This window comes from Sturnira hondurensis, unplaced genomic scaffold, assembly GCF_014824575.4.
Source record: "Sturnira hondurensis isolate 20B ecotype Veracruz unplaced genomic scaffold, ASM1482457v3 Scaffold0006437, whole genome shotgun sequence".
Taxonomy (NCBI): Eukaryota; Metazoa; Chordata; class Mammalia; order Chiroptera; family Phyllostomidae; genus Sturnira; species Sturnira hondurensis.
Window position 1 is genome coordinate 1,121,351 of NW_028079068.1, and position 17,008 is coordinate 1,138,358.

At 46.7% G+C, this 17,008-nt stretch overlaps 1 protein-coding gene across 2 annotated transcripts; it reads right to left on the reverse strand.

The window, feature by feature from the left end:
- Nucleotides 1–4,211: 4,211 nt before the first annotated feature.
- NDUFB2 (NADH:ubiquinone oxidoreductase subunit B2) lies at nucleotides 4,212–11,580 on the reverse strand. Of its 2 annotated transcripts, XM_037049062.1 has the most exons (4): nucleotides 11,421–11,577; nucleotides 7,633–7,777; nucleotides 5,634–5,732; nucleotides 4,212–4,304 (listed from the first exon to the last, which is right to left on the reverse strand). In XM_037049062.1, the coding sequence occupies exons 1-3, from the start codon at nucleotides 11,567–11,569 to the stop codon at nucleotides 5,658–5,660; spliced, it is 369 nt and encodes a 122-aa protein (XP_036904957.1). In that variant the 5' UTR covers nucleotides 11,570–11,577; the 3' UTR covers nucleotides 4,212–4,304; nucleotides 5,634–5,657. The 2 variants fall into 2 exon arrangements, with proteins under 2 accessions (XP_036904957.1, XP_036904958.1); XM_037049063.1 differs by lacking the exon at nucleotides 5,634–5,732 and having other exon boundaries at nucleotides 11,421–11,580.
- Between the last annotated feature and the right edge of the window lie 5,428 nt (nucleotides 11,581–17,008).

A 17,008-nucleotide genomic window follows, 5' to 3' on the forward strand; every position in this document is an offset into this window, starting at 1 on the left:
TATTTCTGTGTAAAGTTATTTAAAAACTCTGTATTATATAAAAGGCAAAAAAAGTTCTATGTACTTGATGTGAATATGCGAATACTGCTATAATAAAGATTGACTGCATGGAGAAGTCTTTATCAACATTATTTTTCCAGCACTCTCGCATCCAGTAACGGAAATAGTCAGGGTGTTGTCAGGCTTCCAGGCATTGGAGGGCCTGGGAATTGTAGGTTTTGTTTCACACCTACAATGTTGATGACTGCTTGATGGGTAGAAGTTACTTATAGAAACAAAATAGTTGTAAAGTTGTCCAACCAGGTACCTGCTGGCCACACTGTTGTAGTGATGACCCTCAGGTGTTTCGAGCCTGTGACCCGAGTGGTCCCCTCGGGGGGCTCAGGCGAGGTGCATGCTCTCATGGAGCCATTTAAGGATTCTGGCTGGAGCTTTCAAACCTTTTTGACACAACTTCCAACAATGTTTTCTGTAGGAACACAGAATGTACACACACACGTATGTATCTGAAACTGCACACGTGTTTTTACTACTTTTTTTTTTAATGCTGGCCACCCCAAAGAGTTGATTTTATGTATTTGATTTCAATACTTGGAAGTTTGAAAGGTACCCAGAGTGCCTTCAAACTATGTGCAATGACTGAGCAAGATCTCCAGGAGTAAACTGGAAACTTTGCCTGGAAACACAGCATTTGAGAACAATGGGAACAAAAAAACTTCAAGGTGGCACGTATTTGACGTGTCTGGTTTCTGGTCTTCACGCCCCTCCCACTGATCGTAAAATGCTGCCCAGGCTTCAAAGTGCTTTCTCTGAACTGCACTTTTCTTAAAAGCGTGATCTGTAATATAAATGTCTTAGAGACTTGTTTTCTAAATAATCTTCATACATGATTACAAAAATCATGACTGTATTTTTTAAAGAATGTGTTCTATAATAGGTTTTCCTTAAACGTTAGCCCAGAATTGTGACTGCTTTAGTTGCTGTGATAAAATCCTATTACAAAGCACCCTACCACACTAGCTTAGGTGGAATTTTGTCAGAAGCTGTGACCATTGGATCCGCTGTCTGGGTTAGATAGCCCTAGATGCACAAAATACTAGAGCAGAGAGTTCTTAATCTGGTCCCACCATCCCCAGTTACTGAACGTGAAGCCCCAAGGGTGGCCTGCCTAGGCCTGCAGAGCAGGGGCTGAAGTCAGGACTCCTGTTTTCCACATCAGTACTTTGTGTTTTATATCACTTTGCCTGATGCCTGTCACAAAATTTAGATAGATAGGGGTGTTGTGCAAGGCATAAGTGACAAAAGCCAAAGGCCCAGCTCCTGAGACAGGTCCACAGCAGGTCAAGCAGCCCTTGCTTCCTCACTGCACACTTGTTACTCCGATGACACTCCTTGATGAGACCGTGGCCACAAGCAACCAGATGGACCTCTCCAGAATAGCTGTAGTGGCAAGTTGAATCAAAACTACTATACTTTCCTGTGATTTGTGTCCAGTGGGTGGTCCTTGTATGATACCTCCTTTCTCCAACTTTATTAGATAACCCGTTGTGTTCTTCACACTGAAGTTTCCACAGGGAGGGAAGCTCCAAATTTGGGGTTAAATGTGACACCAGCCTGGTCTGTCGCCATCCGTAATTCCTTCACCCCCTACCTTCCCTACCTTTGGGAAGGTCCAGCTCTCCAGGCATACCCTTGAAACTTACTTTGAACGTGGCTTTAGCTCATTAGGGAGACATCCGAAATGTCTGGTTTTAGGCAGAGGAGGCGTGCCACCACATCTGGTGGCAGCTGAATCTGTCTCCATACGAAGCCTTTTCTGTAAAACCAAACTGGGACTTGGGGGTTACTGTAAACTTAGCTTAGGCCCAGTGGTCTAGAAATAAGTGACTTGCATTGAGAGAGCATCTTCTCATGCCAAACATACTTCTAAGGGCTGTGTGTGCTAACCTGTTTACTCTTACTTGTCCATGTAGAAACGAGGAGACTGAGGCATCTGATCAATGGATCAGATGAGTAACCTGGCCACACTCACAGCTGGTACATGGAGCAGCGAGTCGGATCCACTGGCTTGCCTCTGAAGCTGGGGTTCTGAAGCTTGCCTCTTAAACTTGGCCAATTTTTTAAGATGCAGGTTGAGGCCCATTAGTGAGTAATAAAATGAGTATCAACCACCATTTTTTTATGTAGAATACAAGAGAAAACATCAGTGCACCACAGGTAAGTACTGTTTCATAAAACTTAGATTATTTGTGTGTATATAATTGATATTTTAGGTCATAATGTAAAATTAAAAGCAGGTCTTGAGGGAGGAGGGAGGAATATGGGGAATAAAAGGAAAAAATAGTTTTACAAAAGTAGGTCATAAAGAGGTTTACACTGTGCTGTTCTAACTCTGAGATATGCTGACTTAAGCTAGGGCCGTACAGCCAGGATTTGAACCTCAGCTCCCTAACTGGCTGTATGAGCTTGGGCAAATTACCCAACCCACCTTACAGCTCAATTTCCTCACCTATAAAATAGAATATGAAAATTTAATAGACACATTAAGTTTTTACTACTACTTAACTGCATGTAGCCATCCACTGAATGTACTAAACATCTCTTTGAGACCCTCTTCACTGAAGTGTTTTCCCATAAGCTGTAACAGCCTTTGAGAGAAGGCTGGGGAGTTTCTGCACAAGCGCACACTGGCTTCCCGGCCCCAGTATGGAAGAGGGGACCCAGTGTGGGGAGGCCACACTGGCTGATTTTAGGGGATCGCCGGTTTAAAGTTACCTCTGACTTCAAGTCAGGCCGTCTTGGTCGGTCTCTAAGGAAAATCGCTAATGGCATCCTACGGGAGTTAACTGTTATACGTTTCATTCTTTCCCCCAAATTTTCTGGATATGGTGGGACAAGGGGCAACAGAAATAAGTGAAAAGTAGAGAGATCTGATGGTCTTTCCTTCTAAATTATTCATCAGCTGAGACAGCTCACTCTCACAGGTGAGGAAACACAAAACCAAGGGGCGTGTCCCGGGACCCCCTGCCACAGGGACAGTAGGAGAGAGGGAGGCTGCCGGTCCTCTTGCTTCAGCCTGTCATCGTGCCCCCTGACAACTGAGAACGAAAGGAGTGCAGACCTATAGCCATGCTCACCAAATCACACCTCACCCGCCCTGCTCAGGGCCTGCCAGAAGCTCCTCACTGCATTGCACATCAACCTAAACCTGCAACCAGGACCTTTGCCCTCCTCAGCCCCACCCTCTCCTCACCTGCCAGTACCCCACTGGACTTTCCATTCCTTAAACACACTGACTTGGTCCCACCCTAGGCTTTGGTTCTTGCTGTTCCTTGTCCCGACAGCACTTTCCCCTCAGACTTTGCAGAACTGGTTCCTCCCACCTCTACTAGTTCAGGTTCCTGGTCAAGTGCTTTCCTCGCCCACCCAAAAGACCGTCCATCTCCAGCACATCACCCAATGTTACTTCCTTCATAGCACTTGTCAACTTTATATCCTCCCTCCCTAAAATCTAAGTTCCCTGTGAACAGAATCTTACTTGTCTTGTTTAGCATTGTATTCCCATGGTCAAAAACCCAAATTAAAAATATGAAAAGTTTCCAGGCAAGCCATTAAGCCGCTCTACCCTGCAGATTTTTACCTGTGGATAGAGGAAAATCCTGTCCTTCCGACTCCCAGAATCTTGATGCTACAGACAGCTGGTACTTTGAAACAAATTTTAGAAAAAGTGGAGTATCCATTTCACCCTTGTCTCCCATCCCTCCAGCCCTAAGAATTCCTAGGAAAAGTCTTATGAGTTCCACAAATGACCACTGAACACAGTGCTCAGCCCACAAGAGCTACGGAAACACAATAAATGGCCTGCCCTGTCCTCTAACCTCGATACACTCAGGGCAACAAGACACCGGCAGTAGAGACAGCAGGTTTTGACATCAACTCTCAACAAACATATAACTAAGACATTAGCTAAGGAGGCAGGCAGTGTTACACTGGAGTTAAGTGTGGGGTCAGACTGCATGTCATCACCCATCAGTGTGTCACCCCAAGCAAGTCACTTCGTCCCCCTGAAACTCAATGTCCTCCCTGATGAGAGGAGCTAACAGCAACCTGCGCTAGGGGCACCCGAAAGGTCCTCTGAAAGGGCCTCTCAGTGGTTGGCACAGGAAATAATCCAAAGAGGGTGGCTATAATCAGAAACATCCATAACTCAGTTCCTCATTCTTGACCAAAACACTTTATTTTACAACTTCAGTATCCCATATGAATTGGAGTTCGTACCTTCGTGAACTTCTCTCACCTAGCTCCTGCGGAAAAACAAAAATGGAAAGCTTTAAGTACTTTCATTCTCAGTAATGTAAGTCCATAATTCTGCCCATTCAATTACTCAAGCATCCACTCAGCACCAGTCACACGAGCAGCCTTGTAGAGGCGGGAAACAAAATCGCCACGCTCTCTCCAAGGGCTTACACGCAGGGCCGTCCACCACTGGCGTCTCTGGGCCACGCTGGAAGGAGAAGAGTTGTCTTGGCCCAACACTAACGAAAACTGACGAGTAAAAAAAGGGCTTTAGGTAAGTTTACAATTTTGTACCGGGTCTCATTCCCAGCCATCCTAGGCCATGTGCAGCCCGTGAACGCAAGTTGGACAGCCAGGGACAGTCTAGTTATTACAACAAGTAACTAGACAGCGTGTGTGGGAACGCTGTAATGTCCGTGAGCGGGCAGGAGGTCGGTGCTGGCAGACACGTTGAGTGGGCAGAGGCCCGGGCAGGACGGGGACCTCTCACTGTCCATTAACAAATCGGGGACAAACAAGCCGTAGAACAGCTTGAACGGCCTGCCTTTTGGTGACGTTTCTTCCTATCCACCTCTTCCCTACATACCCCAAAATTGTCATGTCAATAAGCTACTTCTAATTAAAATTATAAAGGCAATACTAGTAATACAATTTAATGGGAACATTCGACTATCATTTAATGCTTCCTATCCTTTAAAACAATTTTCAAGGCATTTTGAATGGTGGCAATTAAAATTGTGCAATGATTAATTTAAAAACATGTTAAGTGAGAATGTCTTAACCTCTGAGGGATTATAGGACAAGGAACTCCTAACACCTTCCTTTTGGAAAAAGAAAAACTGACTTCCTGAACTGGAAATGAAAGGGCCCTCACCTTATACTGTTTAAATAGTTAATTTCCATGCAAATCCACATCATAGCATTCCCATATGCTGGAACATTCCATTTAAATGCTAAAGGAGAACACTAGTATTTTTGCAACTACAAACATACACACTGTACACCCGTATCCGTCTTGTCCACTCTTTTAATCTGCAGAGTTGGTACCTAAAAGCCTTTGCTGGATAAACGGGACCCTAAATTGTAACATAACTTAGGAAAAAAGAATTTTTTAAATATACAATGAAAAGGACGAGGAGACCAAATTAGGGTGGGGTGAGGTGTGCAGCAAATGTAAAACTACTATATTCAGAAATGAGACATGGTAAGGATTCATTGTTTTTCATACTGTTAGAAAATACATTCCTTCAAGACCATCGTAAGTACAAAGTCCAAACGGCATTACTGACGAGAGGTAAGTACAGCTTTAGAAAAAGAGAAATGTGGGGCAGACCCACCTGTAAAGGGTCGAGTCTCCGTTTTCAGTCTTCATCATCAGGAGGGATGCCTAATTCCTCATCTGTCCACTGGGAAGGGTCTGGATATGGAAAGTGACCCTGGTGACATCATTACAGAACAAAACCATAGAAGAGTCAAGTTTCTATACTCCACACGATTACATTTAAAAAGAAATCTTGTAGCCCTGGCTGGTGTAGCTTAGTGGATTGAGGGCTGGCTGTGAACCAAAGGGTCACTGGTTTGATTCCCAGTCAGGGCACATGCCTGGGTTGCAGGCCAGGTCCCCAGGAGGGGGTATGCAAGAGGCAAGCAATCTTGTAGAACTATGACATATGGACATGAACTAAAAGGAGGAAATGGGTGTGGAAGGGGGTGTGCAGGGTGGAGGGGAATGAAGGGGATATGGGACAAGTGTAATAGCATAATCAATAAAATATACTTAAAAAAAGAAATCTTAAAAGTAAAGAAATGTGATAATGCTGTAACATACACAGCCCTTGACACGCCACAGGAGCAAATCCTACTATTTCACTCGATGGTCCAACTGGTCTTTGATCTGCTCAGTATGAGCTGTGGCCTGGATTTTAAGAGCCTGCTCGTCCTGAAACCGCCAGCCAGAGCCACAGTTTGAGCATGTGTTTGTGATGGAGGACACAGGAGATGGAGGCACCGGACTTCAAAGACACCCCACATCTCAGCAGTGTCTTGAAACCCTGGCACAACGTAATGCCCGTCTCAGACTGTTCTGTCGTTCCTGCCGGGAGACCTGGGAGCCTGCAGTGGACTCGTTCGCCTTCAACCCTGATCTGGGGCACATCTGGCTGTGCCATCATCTCACACCAAATAGCCAGCCACATACCCTCCCGAGTGCTCGCCCCCTGTGAGGCAGGTGGGCGTCCACATACTGCCAATGCAGACACTGGGCAGCCGCTCACTGGGCACCTGGACGCAGAGGTTCTAAGAGAAATGGGATATTAATGGGATATCCACCTGACGCTACTGAAACTTAATTCACATTTTTCCTGCCATGAGAACAAAACCAAATTTACTAAAATTCAAAGTATTCTCAATCAACAAGCACAGATTTCAGAGGCTTCAAGCCATCATTTCCCAGTGAACAGGGTCTGTACAAACACAATAAAACTTCCCTCCTCAAAACACATCAGTCCACATCTACCCCCACCCCAATCTGGCTGCCTTGGGCCCCCAGACAGACTCCATGACAGTCATTATTTAAAGAATTTAAGTGTAAAACTGAAGCTGCTGATGAACTCCTAGTTCAGAAGGTAAAAAGAAATTAGTTTCTAGTCTCCCTCCAAATACAGCAAACTAACAGATAAGCCGTGGACTATCTACATGTGCACCCCTTAGCGGAAAAAGAAAGGTATGTTTCATTAACAAGACTGCTGCGTACACACAGGACAACAAGAAGAGATATACTATAGCCCCCCTTGTCCACAGAGGATGCATTCCAAGACCCCCAGGGGTTGCCCCAAACCATGGATAGTACTGAATGCTAGGCATACCATGTATTTTCCTATACGTAACTGCCTTTTCCTTTAAAGGAAGCGCTTTGCAACATCTCATTGGCAGATCTGAATAGCCAGCGTCACTACCCTTGTACTTTGCAGTGCTTTTAAGTAAAAAAAGGGTGAACACACGCACTGCGATACAACACTCGATCTGATAACCGAGATGGCTACTAAGTGAGTAACTGGCAGACACTGTACAGTGTGGACAAAGGGACGGGTCACGTCGCAGGCAGGACGGAGCAGGCCAGCACGGGATTTCATCCCACTACTCAGGGTGGGGCACAATGTAAAACTTATCAATTCTTTACTTCTAGAACTTCCCATTTAATATTTTCAGACCATGGTTGACCCAGGTAATTAAAACTACAGATAGAAAAGCAGTCTACACACACAGAAAAAAAGCTAAGCTATCAATGTTTCTTCCGCCTTCCCACCCACAAGGAGGAGAACATCTCCCTGCACGCACCAGCACAGCATCTGAGTCATGCCAGAAGCGCCAGAGAATCCAGAACCACATGGTTGCACTGAAGAACTCGGCCTGGATCACCTGGGATCTGGTGAGCTGGGGGAACTGTCTGTACCGGGGCTCGATGTGCACACCGCCGCCAGCACTACGAGACAAAAGGAAAATGTGAAACAGCTGCTACATCTTCAAGGTATTCAGTCATCCAAAACTCGAGTTACATCCAGAAACGAAAGCTAACACTGCTCCTCTCCCCCACGAAATACAGAATGATAGCATTACAAGACCCCTCAAAATATTCCTTTTTCATAAAGCTTGCTTTAAACTTGTATAGCAGCAAAAACTGGCCTGAAATGATGAGACTGATTATGATTTTCCTTTAGTGAATATTCGTGTATCATGCACCAGAAATAGGAGTGTGCTGATAATGAGGTACTGGTCCCAAGAATCTTGGTTAAGGGATTATGAACCTATAGAAAGCAGTCATTAGCTTATCCAGAAAAATAAGCAAATTAATTTTGTTCTATTTTAACCATCTATTTCAAAGGCAAATTATGTCCTCTGCTCTGTTACAATCTTCATTAGAAGACCACTCTATGGGCCCTGGCTGGCATAGCTCAGTGGACTGAGTGCGGGCTACAAACCAAAGGGTCGCCAGTTCGATTCCCAGTCAGGGCACGTGCCTGGGTTGCGGACCAGGTCCCCAGTAGGGGGCGTGGGAGAGGCAACTGAGGCAACCGCACATTGATATTTCTCTCCTTCTCTCCCCTTCTCTCTAAAAATGAATAAATAAAATCTTTAAGAAAATCAATTGTTTAAAAAAAAAGACCACTCTATGGGAAAAGAGACATTGTAACAATAGGCAGCTTCTTTGATAGGTTTTAGATGCAATCTAGTTATAAGGGCCCATCGTTTAAACTCATTAAATAAGATTTGAGAATTATAGTTCAAACCCACTCTCCACATTTCATTATTGCTAGAATGGCATGTTATTTTAACTATGACTTGAAATAAGTGGGGTCCCAAACCAAGATTTTTAAGTGTCGAGTTTAAACACAAAAATGCAGCATAACTCTCGGTGAAAGTTACATTTTTAAAACCTAACCCAAATCATGTTACTTTGAAGCTTGAAAGCCTATATCCCTTCCCATCCCGTTTGCCTCATCACCTGCAAGGTCCTCCCTAATCTGGACCTAGCAGGTCTCGTCGACCGCCCCTCTACCACTCTCCCCTCTGCTCACCCCGCTCCAGCCTCCCAGCTTGCTGGCCCACCAGCAGCACTCAGAGCCTCTGCATTTGCTGTCTCCTTCGTGGAGATGCCCCTCCTGGCATCTTTGCTTGGCTGACTGCTCATCACTCAGGTCCCGGTTCAGTTCAAACCCGCAGGCACACAGCCTACATCATCCTGCACACAGTAAGCCATCCCTCATCCCAGGGAGTCTAGGTTCATCCTTCGCTTCATTTTCTTCACATCACTTAATAGTACCTAGCCCTAGCTAGTGTGGCTCAGTGGATTGTGTGCCAGCCTACGAATCAAAAAGTCACTGGTTCAATTCCCAGTCAGGGCATATGCCTAGGTAGAGAGCCAGGTCCCCACTAGGGGGTGTGCGACAGCCAACCATACACTGATGCCTCTCTTCCCCTCTCTCTAAAAATAAATAAATAATATCTTTAAAATTTTTATGCTTAAAAAAAACCTGGTACCTAAAAGTTGTTTGTTTTCTACTTGTGTCCTTTTCCAGAATGGAAGCTCCATTATCTTTCCTTGTTTTCTGTTCTATCCCCAGCACCTAGGTTGGGAAAGGATCCCGGAATCTAGAAGATATTCCACAAATACAGGGTCCAGCAGAAGTAACCCCTACTTGAGTGTAATTGGCAGTGTAATAACATGGGTGCAATAATCTATAGTTTTAATTTTTAAATTTCACCTAAAATGTCATACGGTGTGCTTCAGTGTGATGTTGTTACAGAATTACAGGCTTATGATTTTGCAATAAAAAGGGGGCATTATTTGTGCCAAACCCTGTATTTACTCACTTATCACTCACACTGTAAAATCAGCATGTGCACACGGTTCGATTCCCAGTCAGGGCACATGCCTGGGTTGCAGGCCAGTTCCCAGCAGAGGACTCACGAGAGACAACCATACATTGATAATTCTCTCCTTCTCTCCTTCCCTTCCCCTCTAAAGATAAATGAATAAAATATTTCTAAAAAATCAGCATGTGCAATGGAAGTACCAAGAACTCAGTGAACAGCAGCGCACCCCGCCCCCCCGCCCCACCCCCCCCACCCCCGCCAGCCTCCCCATGCAGAGTCAAGGGCTACAGCTGGTACCTCTCCATTACTGTCTTAGCTCAGGTCACCTAGGCCTTCTCCTTCTTCCCACCCCACACCTGTCCCAGCTCCATGACCTTAATAAACATGTGACTTTAGACAAGTCACTCCTTTAATTTCCCTGAGTCTCAGTTCCCTCTCAACAGCAGCTAAATACTTGTATGGTCCTTACTCTGCACAAGCAACTGCCCTGAAACACTTGAGAGAATGGTAATTCTTTTCATCCCTAGCAGTCAACATTATTATCCCCATTACATAGGTGAGAAAGCTAAAGCAGGAAGCGATCAAGACACTTCCAAGGTCACGCAGCTGGTGTGGCAGGCACTCTCCTGCACTGCCTGTTGGTAAAGTACAGAGGATGACCTAACGGGCCTTCAACAACACCTGGAAAAATCCAAGCTACTATTTTCAGTACGGCTCTTACTGACTCTGCACTACCGGCTCGTTTTTGGCAGGTGTGCCCTCCCCCCCGCATCCCCGTGCTAAGCTTTCCTGTCGGCTTTTTGGGCTACGTGCCTCACCAATGGACTCTTCTGCTCACTCCTTTTAATGCTGGTGTTGCAAGAGTGAACTCTAACGTAAAATACGAACTTTGGGTGGCAGTGTTTTGTCAATGTAGGTCCATTAACTATGACAGAGGTACCGCTCTGAAGGGAGATGGGGACAATGGAAGAAGTGATGCATGTGGCAGGGGCGCGGTATGTGACAAGTCTCTGTACCTGCCACTCAATTTTGCCGTGATTCTCAAACTGCGCTAAAAAATAAATCTATTTTTAAAGAATAAGAAAAATTCTGATATTGCCCGAACATCCACTTTTGGCTCTCTCCTCTCCCACCCTTTCACTCCCTCTGGGTGATCACCTCCCGTGCCTTAGGGAAGTAGTAATTCTCCAACCCGCAGCCAGAATGGTTTTTCAGAATTAAAATCTGGCCACATGACATCTTATTGAAACCTCTCAACGACCGCTGTCGCCTGGGTTAGGTTCTGTAGCCAGGCATCAGGACCCTGTGCGGTTCCCTCCCTATTGAGGCTGGAGACCTCACCTCTGCCACTGCCATCCTCGCTTCCTTAACTCCTGCTCTAGCTTCCAGATGAGCTTCAGGCTGTGTCCCCATCCAACTATGAATTTACCCAGGGCAGAAGGTCCTCGGTGCAGGAACCTGTCGTCACCCTCCCCAACCTCCCACCCCTGCACACAGTGTTTAGTAACAACCAAGTGAACAGCGTCCCCACTCCCCCACTGTAATCAGTTCTCGCAGGACCTGGCGTTACTAAGCGTGAAGGACGCACCGCCCCACATGCGTTCGGACTACAAGTCCCAGGATGCGTCGAGGTAAAGGTCGCAGCAGGACCCGGATCTGCCCCTAGCGCCCAACATCAAGGTGAGTGCGTCCCAAAAGCTAGCGCTTTCCGTTAGAAACAGCCAAAGCCCCCACCCCCGGCCGACACTCACTGACGGACTCCGCTTCCAGGCGCCCGTGCTCGGAGGCCTCTGAAGAGGCTGCCTCCACCGCGCACGAAAGGCGCCAGCCGCGTCACAGCCGACATGCCCACCGAAGTCCGGACAGCCACCCAGAGGCCCTCCCCCAACGTACACGTCATTTCCCCCTCCCCCAACGTACACGAGCGTCTGCACGTCGCCCCGCCCCTGGGCTTGAGGGTGACGTCTGAGGGGCCGGGAAGCGGAGGTTCCCAGTTCAAATTGACATCTTAGGTCTTCCCCAGGGGAGGGCTGAGCGCAATGAAGGACCCGGAGTGTCTTGGCTTAGAGGGTGAGGAGGCGCCCTGCGAAAATCGAAGGGTGCAGTCGGCTCTGGGCGTTCCTAAGTGTCGGCTCTGCGGGGCTCGGCTGCGCGGAGCCGCGCGCTGCCCCGAGGATGGGTATGCGGGCGCTGGCGGAGCGAGGTGGAGCCACCGTCCCGGCGCCCCGGCTGTAGGAGCATCTCTGTTACGCGGGTGCTGAGACTCTCCCAACACCGAGTCTGAGCTCGCTAATCCCTACCGGTGCAGATCTGGACGATGTTTGCCCATCTGGACCTGCCACTTGGCCGGCTTTTCCGAATTAGCTGCCTTCCAGACCCTCTTAAGTTGCCAAATCCTTTGTGAACCAGTGGTCCTTCCCAAAGCTAGTTTTTGAACTCGCCTCTCCTGCTAGAGGCTCACGGTGACATCTTTAAGTCTTCCTTGTTTTATTGTTCTGCAAACTGGAACTTTACCGACCGGCAGACATTGGGTCCCAAATATCAGTACATGGGCGACTGGTGGTATCAAAGTCACCTGAGGAGGCCGGCCCCACATACTCTAAGTCTGGAGTAGGGCCAAGGAGTCTGCATTTTAGCACAGCCTCCAATCTGGGCAGTACTCCTAATTCCTTGATCCTGAGCCAGCCCTGGATTCTTGGCTGTTGTTTCTTAGTACTGCCTTCTATTAAATCCTGGATGGATTCCAAGCTTCCCTAGACGCCCCTCCCCAAATTCTTAGGCCCTCCACTTAACGGGCTGTAGTTTTCCTAAGCACCTCCAGGTTTAACAGCCTGCTAGCCTAACCTTGGCGATTTCTATTTGAAATGGGACCCTTGCTAAGCACCTCACGTTCAGAGTCACAAGCATGAAAAATAGGATACCTAAGGAGAGACATGGAGACCCAAATTTAGGAATTTGGGTGTATTTGACTATAACCAACACCTCTCCTCTGCCAAGATACGGGCCTCCATGTGCCCTCTGACAGGAAACCTGTCTCCTAGAGTTAGGCCCTCACAAAGCTTATGATTGCCAAACTGCTCCATTCCCTTCAGAACAGCCTGTTAATTTACCCTCCAGCCCTGTTCTGCCCTCCTAACTACAGCTGTAAATTAGAAAAAAGAATCCACTGTTTTCTGGATGTAAGTTGACTTTCCAGTTGATAAGCCACAGTGTGGCTTCGTCTGGGCTACTGTTCACCAGTTACCCTTTCTAGGGATACCTATAAACCACTAAGAGAGTGGTTTCTGAAATCGGAGGACAAGGCTTGCCATCTTCCTAGGGAACTGGCTGCCCAAGCTATATCTACAGCTGCCCTGCTCCCCGCAAAGAACGACACTGTGATTCCAAGGCCACAAAAAGAGCACAGCTCAAACAGAAGAGAGCATAGAACTAGGAGTGAAGATCTGAAGTTTAGATCTCAGCTCTGCCAATTATTAGCTCTGTGAATTTGAGTAAATCACTTTATTGCTCTGAGCGTCAGTGCCCCTCATCTTAGTTTGAGTCATTTAAGATAGTACCTGGCCCACAGCATGAACTCAGCCAGTTTTTTAAAAATATATTTTATTGATTATACCATTACAGTTGTTCTATTCCCCCTCCCCCACCATTCCCCCCCTTTAGTTTATGACCACGTGTCTCAAGTTCTTTAGATTCTATATTTTCCCTACTATTCTTGCCCTCCCCCTTTCTATTTTCTACCTACCGTCTATGCTACTTATTTTCTGTATCTTCTCCCCCCTTCTCCTCCTCCCACTCCCCTGTTGATAACCCTCCATGTGTTCTTCATTTCTATGGTTCCACTCCTGATCTAGCTGTCCTCTTGGTTTGCTTTTGTTTTAGGTGTGGCTGTTAATAACTGTGAGTTTGCTGTCCTTTCACTGTTCATATTTTTTATCTTCTTTTTCTGAGATAAGCCCCTTTAACATTTCATATAGTAAGGGCTTGGTGATGATGAACTCCATGAATTTGATCTTATCTGAGAAGCACTTTATCTGCCCTTCCATTCTAAATGAAAGCTTTGCTGGATAGAGCAGTCTTGAATGTAGGTCTTTGGATTTCATGACTTGGAATACTTCTTTCCAGCTCCTTCTTGCCTGTAAGGTCTCTTTTGAGAAATCCACTGACAGTCTGATGGGAACTCCTTTGTAGGTAACTGTTTCCTTATCTCTTGCTGCTTCTAGGATTCTCTCCTTCATTTTAATCTTGGCTAATGTAATTATGATGTGCCTTGGTGCGTTCCTTCTTGGATCCAACTTCCTTGGGACTCTCTGAGCTTCCTGGATTTCCTGGAAGTCTATTTCCTTTGCCAGACTGGGGAAGTTCTCCTTTATTATTTGTTCAAATAAGTTTTCCACTCGTGGCTGTTCCTCTTCCCCTTCTGGTACCCTTATAATTCAGATGTTGGAACGTTTAAAGATGTCCTGGAGGTTCCTAAGCCTCTCCTCATTTTTTTGAATTCTTGTAACTTCACTTTTTGCTGTTTGGTTATTTCTTCCTTCCTTCTGGTCCACCCCCTTGATTTGAGTCCCAGTTTCCTTTCCATCACTATTGGTTTCCTGTGCATTTCCCTTCATTTCAATTAGTTTAGCCTTCATTTGTTCCTCTAATTTGTGACTAAAATCAACCAGTTCTGTGAGCATCCTGATCACCAGTGTTTTAAACTGTGCCTGAGAAGTCCGCTATTTCTTTTTCACTTAGAGTTATCGGCTCTGGGGCTTTGAGTTCTTGAGCCATATTTTGGACTGTTTGTGCCTCGTATGTATAAGGAGCGGAGCCCTAGGTGTTCACCAGGGCGGGGCCACTCAGTTGCTGGGTTGTGATGCTGTATGTGGGGCGGGGTCAAAGGAAAGCAATGGCGGTCCCCTCTGCTGCCTCCTGCCACCGCAGGGGCCCGCACAGTCTGTCCCACTGCGCTCAAATGTGCAACCAGGTCAGCCCGCCGCCTTGCGTCCTCACTGGGTTCACCGCTGGGCCCTCCGCAGTCCGCGTCTCACTGCTCACCCCTCTGCTGGTTTATCTGCGTGTGAATGTGTGACCACAGCCAGCCCGCTGCCCTGCATCCTCACTGGGCCCACCCAACACTACCCCAGCTGCCTGGGTGCCTGGGGACAGGGGATCTTTCCTGCCCATCCCTGCTCCACTGCTGGCTCCACCCCTCTTACCGGTCCTAGTAGAACCCTTCGTTGTTCTCGGACTTCCGTATAGTTCAATTTTCTGTTCTTTAGATGCGTCTTTGTTTACTAAACCTTTGTTGTATTCAAACTTGGTTGTGGGAGAAGACACAGTGTTTCCACCTACGACTCCATCTTGGCAGAAGTCCCCACTCAGCGAATTTTTAGTCCTTTATTTTACCTTTCTTCCCTAGCAGCAAAAGCTATTCAGGTGAATGAAATTAATGGTCCCAATCAATAGACTGTTTTGACTGTAGCAGTGACATTTGTCTTTGTCTCGACATTTGTCAAGACACATATCCCTTACTGCCTTCTGCAGTTTGCACGATGGCCCTCTTTTGCATCCTAAGATGAGAACCCCATTCGACTGGATGCAATTTTTTAAAGATTTTTACTTTTAGAGAGAGGGGAAGGGAGGGAGAAAGAGAGGGATAAAAATGTCCATTGGTTGCCTCTCATACACGCACCGCTGAGAGACCAAACCTGCAACCTAGCTTTGTGCTCTGACCAGGAATCAAACTGGCAACCTTTTGCTTTTGCAGGATAACGCCCAACCCACTGAGCCACACCAGTCAGGACAAGTGGATGCATTTTAGGTGAGGGAAAGGATGCCTAGCCCTGAGCTCTCAGCTTCTAAATGCAGATCTAATTCCCAGTCAAATTCCGACACACTGGGTGGGCAGACTCTAAACGACCTCACAGAGCATCTAACCCCAAACAAGAACTTATTCTATACCAGCAAATAGAAAACAAAGCGAGATGAGAAAAATAAATTGTTCACAAAACTTTGTTTATTTAATTTCCTACTGTTCCCTTCTGAGTCCTGGAAAGAAGGAACGGGTCTTCCCAGCAGTTTCAGCAGCACTGAAATGAACCTCCACTTCCACCCCAGAGAGGGGCCCTTTCTCCCTAAGTTGCTGACTATAAATCCAGTTTATCATTTTAAAGATTCTTATTTTTCAGTCTTCGTTGATTTCAGAGCAAGAAAGAAACACTGATTTGTTGTCTTGCTTGCTTATGCATCCGTTGGTTGACTCTTGTACGTGCCCTGACCGGGGATCAAACCCACAACCTTGGCATATGAGGATGATGCTCCAAATAACTGAGCTACCCAACCAGGGCAGATTCTTATTTTTACTTATTTATTTATTTATTTATTTATTTATTTATTTATTTTTAGAGAGAAGGAATGGGGAGAGAAACATCAATGTGTGGTTGCCTCTCCTGTGGCCCCACTGGGGACCTGGCCCGCAACCCAGGCATGTGCCCCAACCGGGAATCAAACTGGTGATCCCTTAGTTTGCAGACTGCGCTTAATCCACTGAGCTACACCAGCCAGGGCCAGATTCTTATTTTAAAAATCAGCAAATTTCATACGTTAAAGTACATCCATTAACCATTTGCCTCCTTTTCAATACAGCCTGTGTTCATTTCCTGTTGCTGCTGGAATAGCTCCTGACAACCTAGGTCGTTAGTCCAACCGTCCATGAGGAAATGGATCATGCCAGCAGTCACACACGTGAGCATAGCATCTGACCCACCCTAGTGGAGCCTCCAAAAATTTGTGCGAGACCCTGAGCAGAGGGCCTGGCTGAGCTGCCCCCAGATTTCTGACCTGCAGACATACGAGGTAATAAATGTGGTTCTAAGCCACTAAGTTTGGGGGTAGTTTGTATGCAAAGGGCTTAATTAAATCCATCAGATATAAGGAAAGGTTTGGTGGTGCTGCTGCAGGCTCAAGGAAGCACCTGCGCTGTGTGTGTCCCCTGTCTTGCTTCACCTACTAGGTCTATGGGTACCTGGTGCAGGGGCTGTGTGTCTGGCTGGTGCACCCATGAGAAGGGAGCTGAACAACGCTACTTCCTTCTCCCGGCCACCTCGAGCCACCCTGTTACCTCCCTGCCTGATAAGAATTCCCTCCCCTGGAGACTTGGGAAATAAAACATCTCTACTCCTCTGGAAAAAACTCCACCAAAGGAATCTCTGCCCAGCTAAATGTGACTTGCTCCCTAAAGGACAGAAATAAGCCCTGGCTGGTGTAGCTCAGTGGATTGAGCACGGGCCTGTAAACCAAAGGGTCGCCGGTTCGATTCCCAGTCAGGGCACATGCCTGGGTTACAGGCCAGGTC

Bases quoted from the DNA above. Each gene is read 5' to 3' on its own strand.
- NDUFB2 (XM_037049062.1), bottom strand. From the start codon at position 11,569: ATGACGTGTACGTTGGGGGAGGGCCTCTGGGTGGCTGTCCGGACTTCG. The intron at 7,778-11,420 runs GTGAGTGTCGGC...TTTGTCTCGTAG, and splicing joins CCTGGAAGCGGAGTCCGTCA to TGCTGGCGGCGGTGTGCACA. The intron at 5,733-7,632 runs GTGCGTGCAGGG...TGATGTCACCAG, and splicing joins ATGACTCAGATGCTGTGCTG to GGTCACTTTCCATATCCAGA.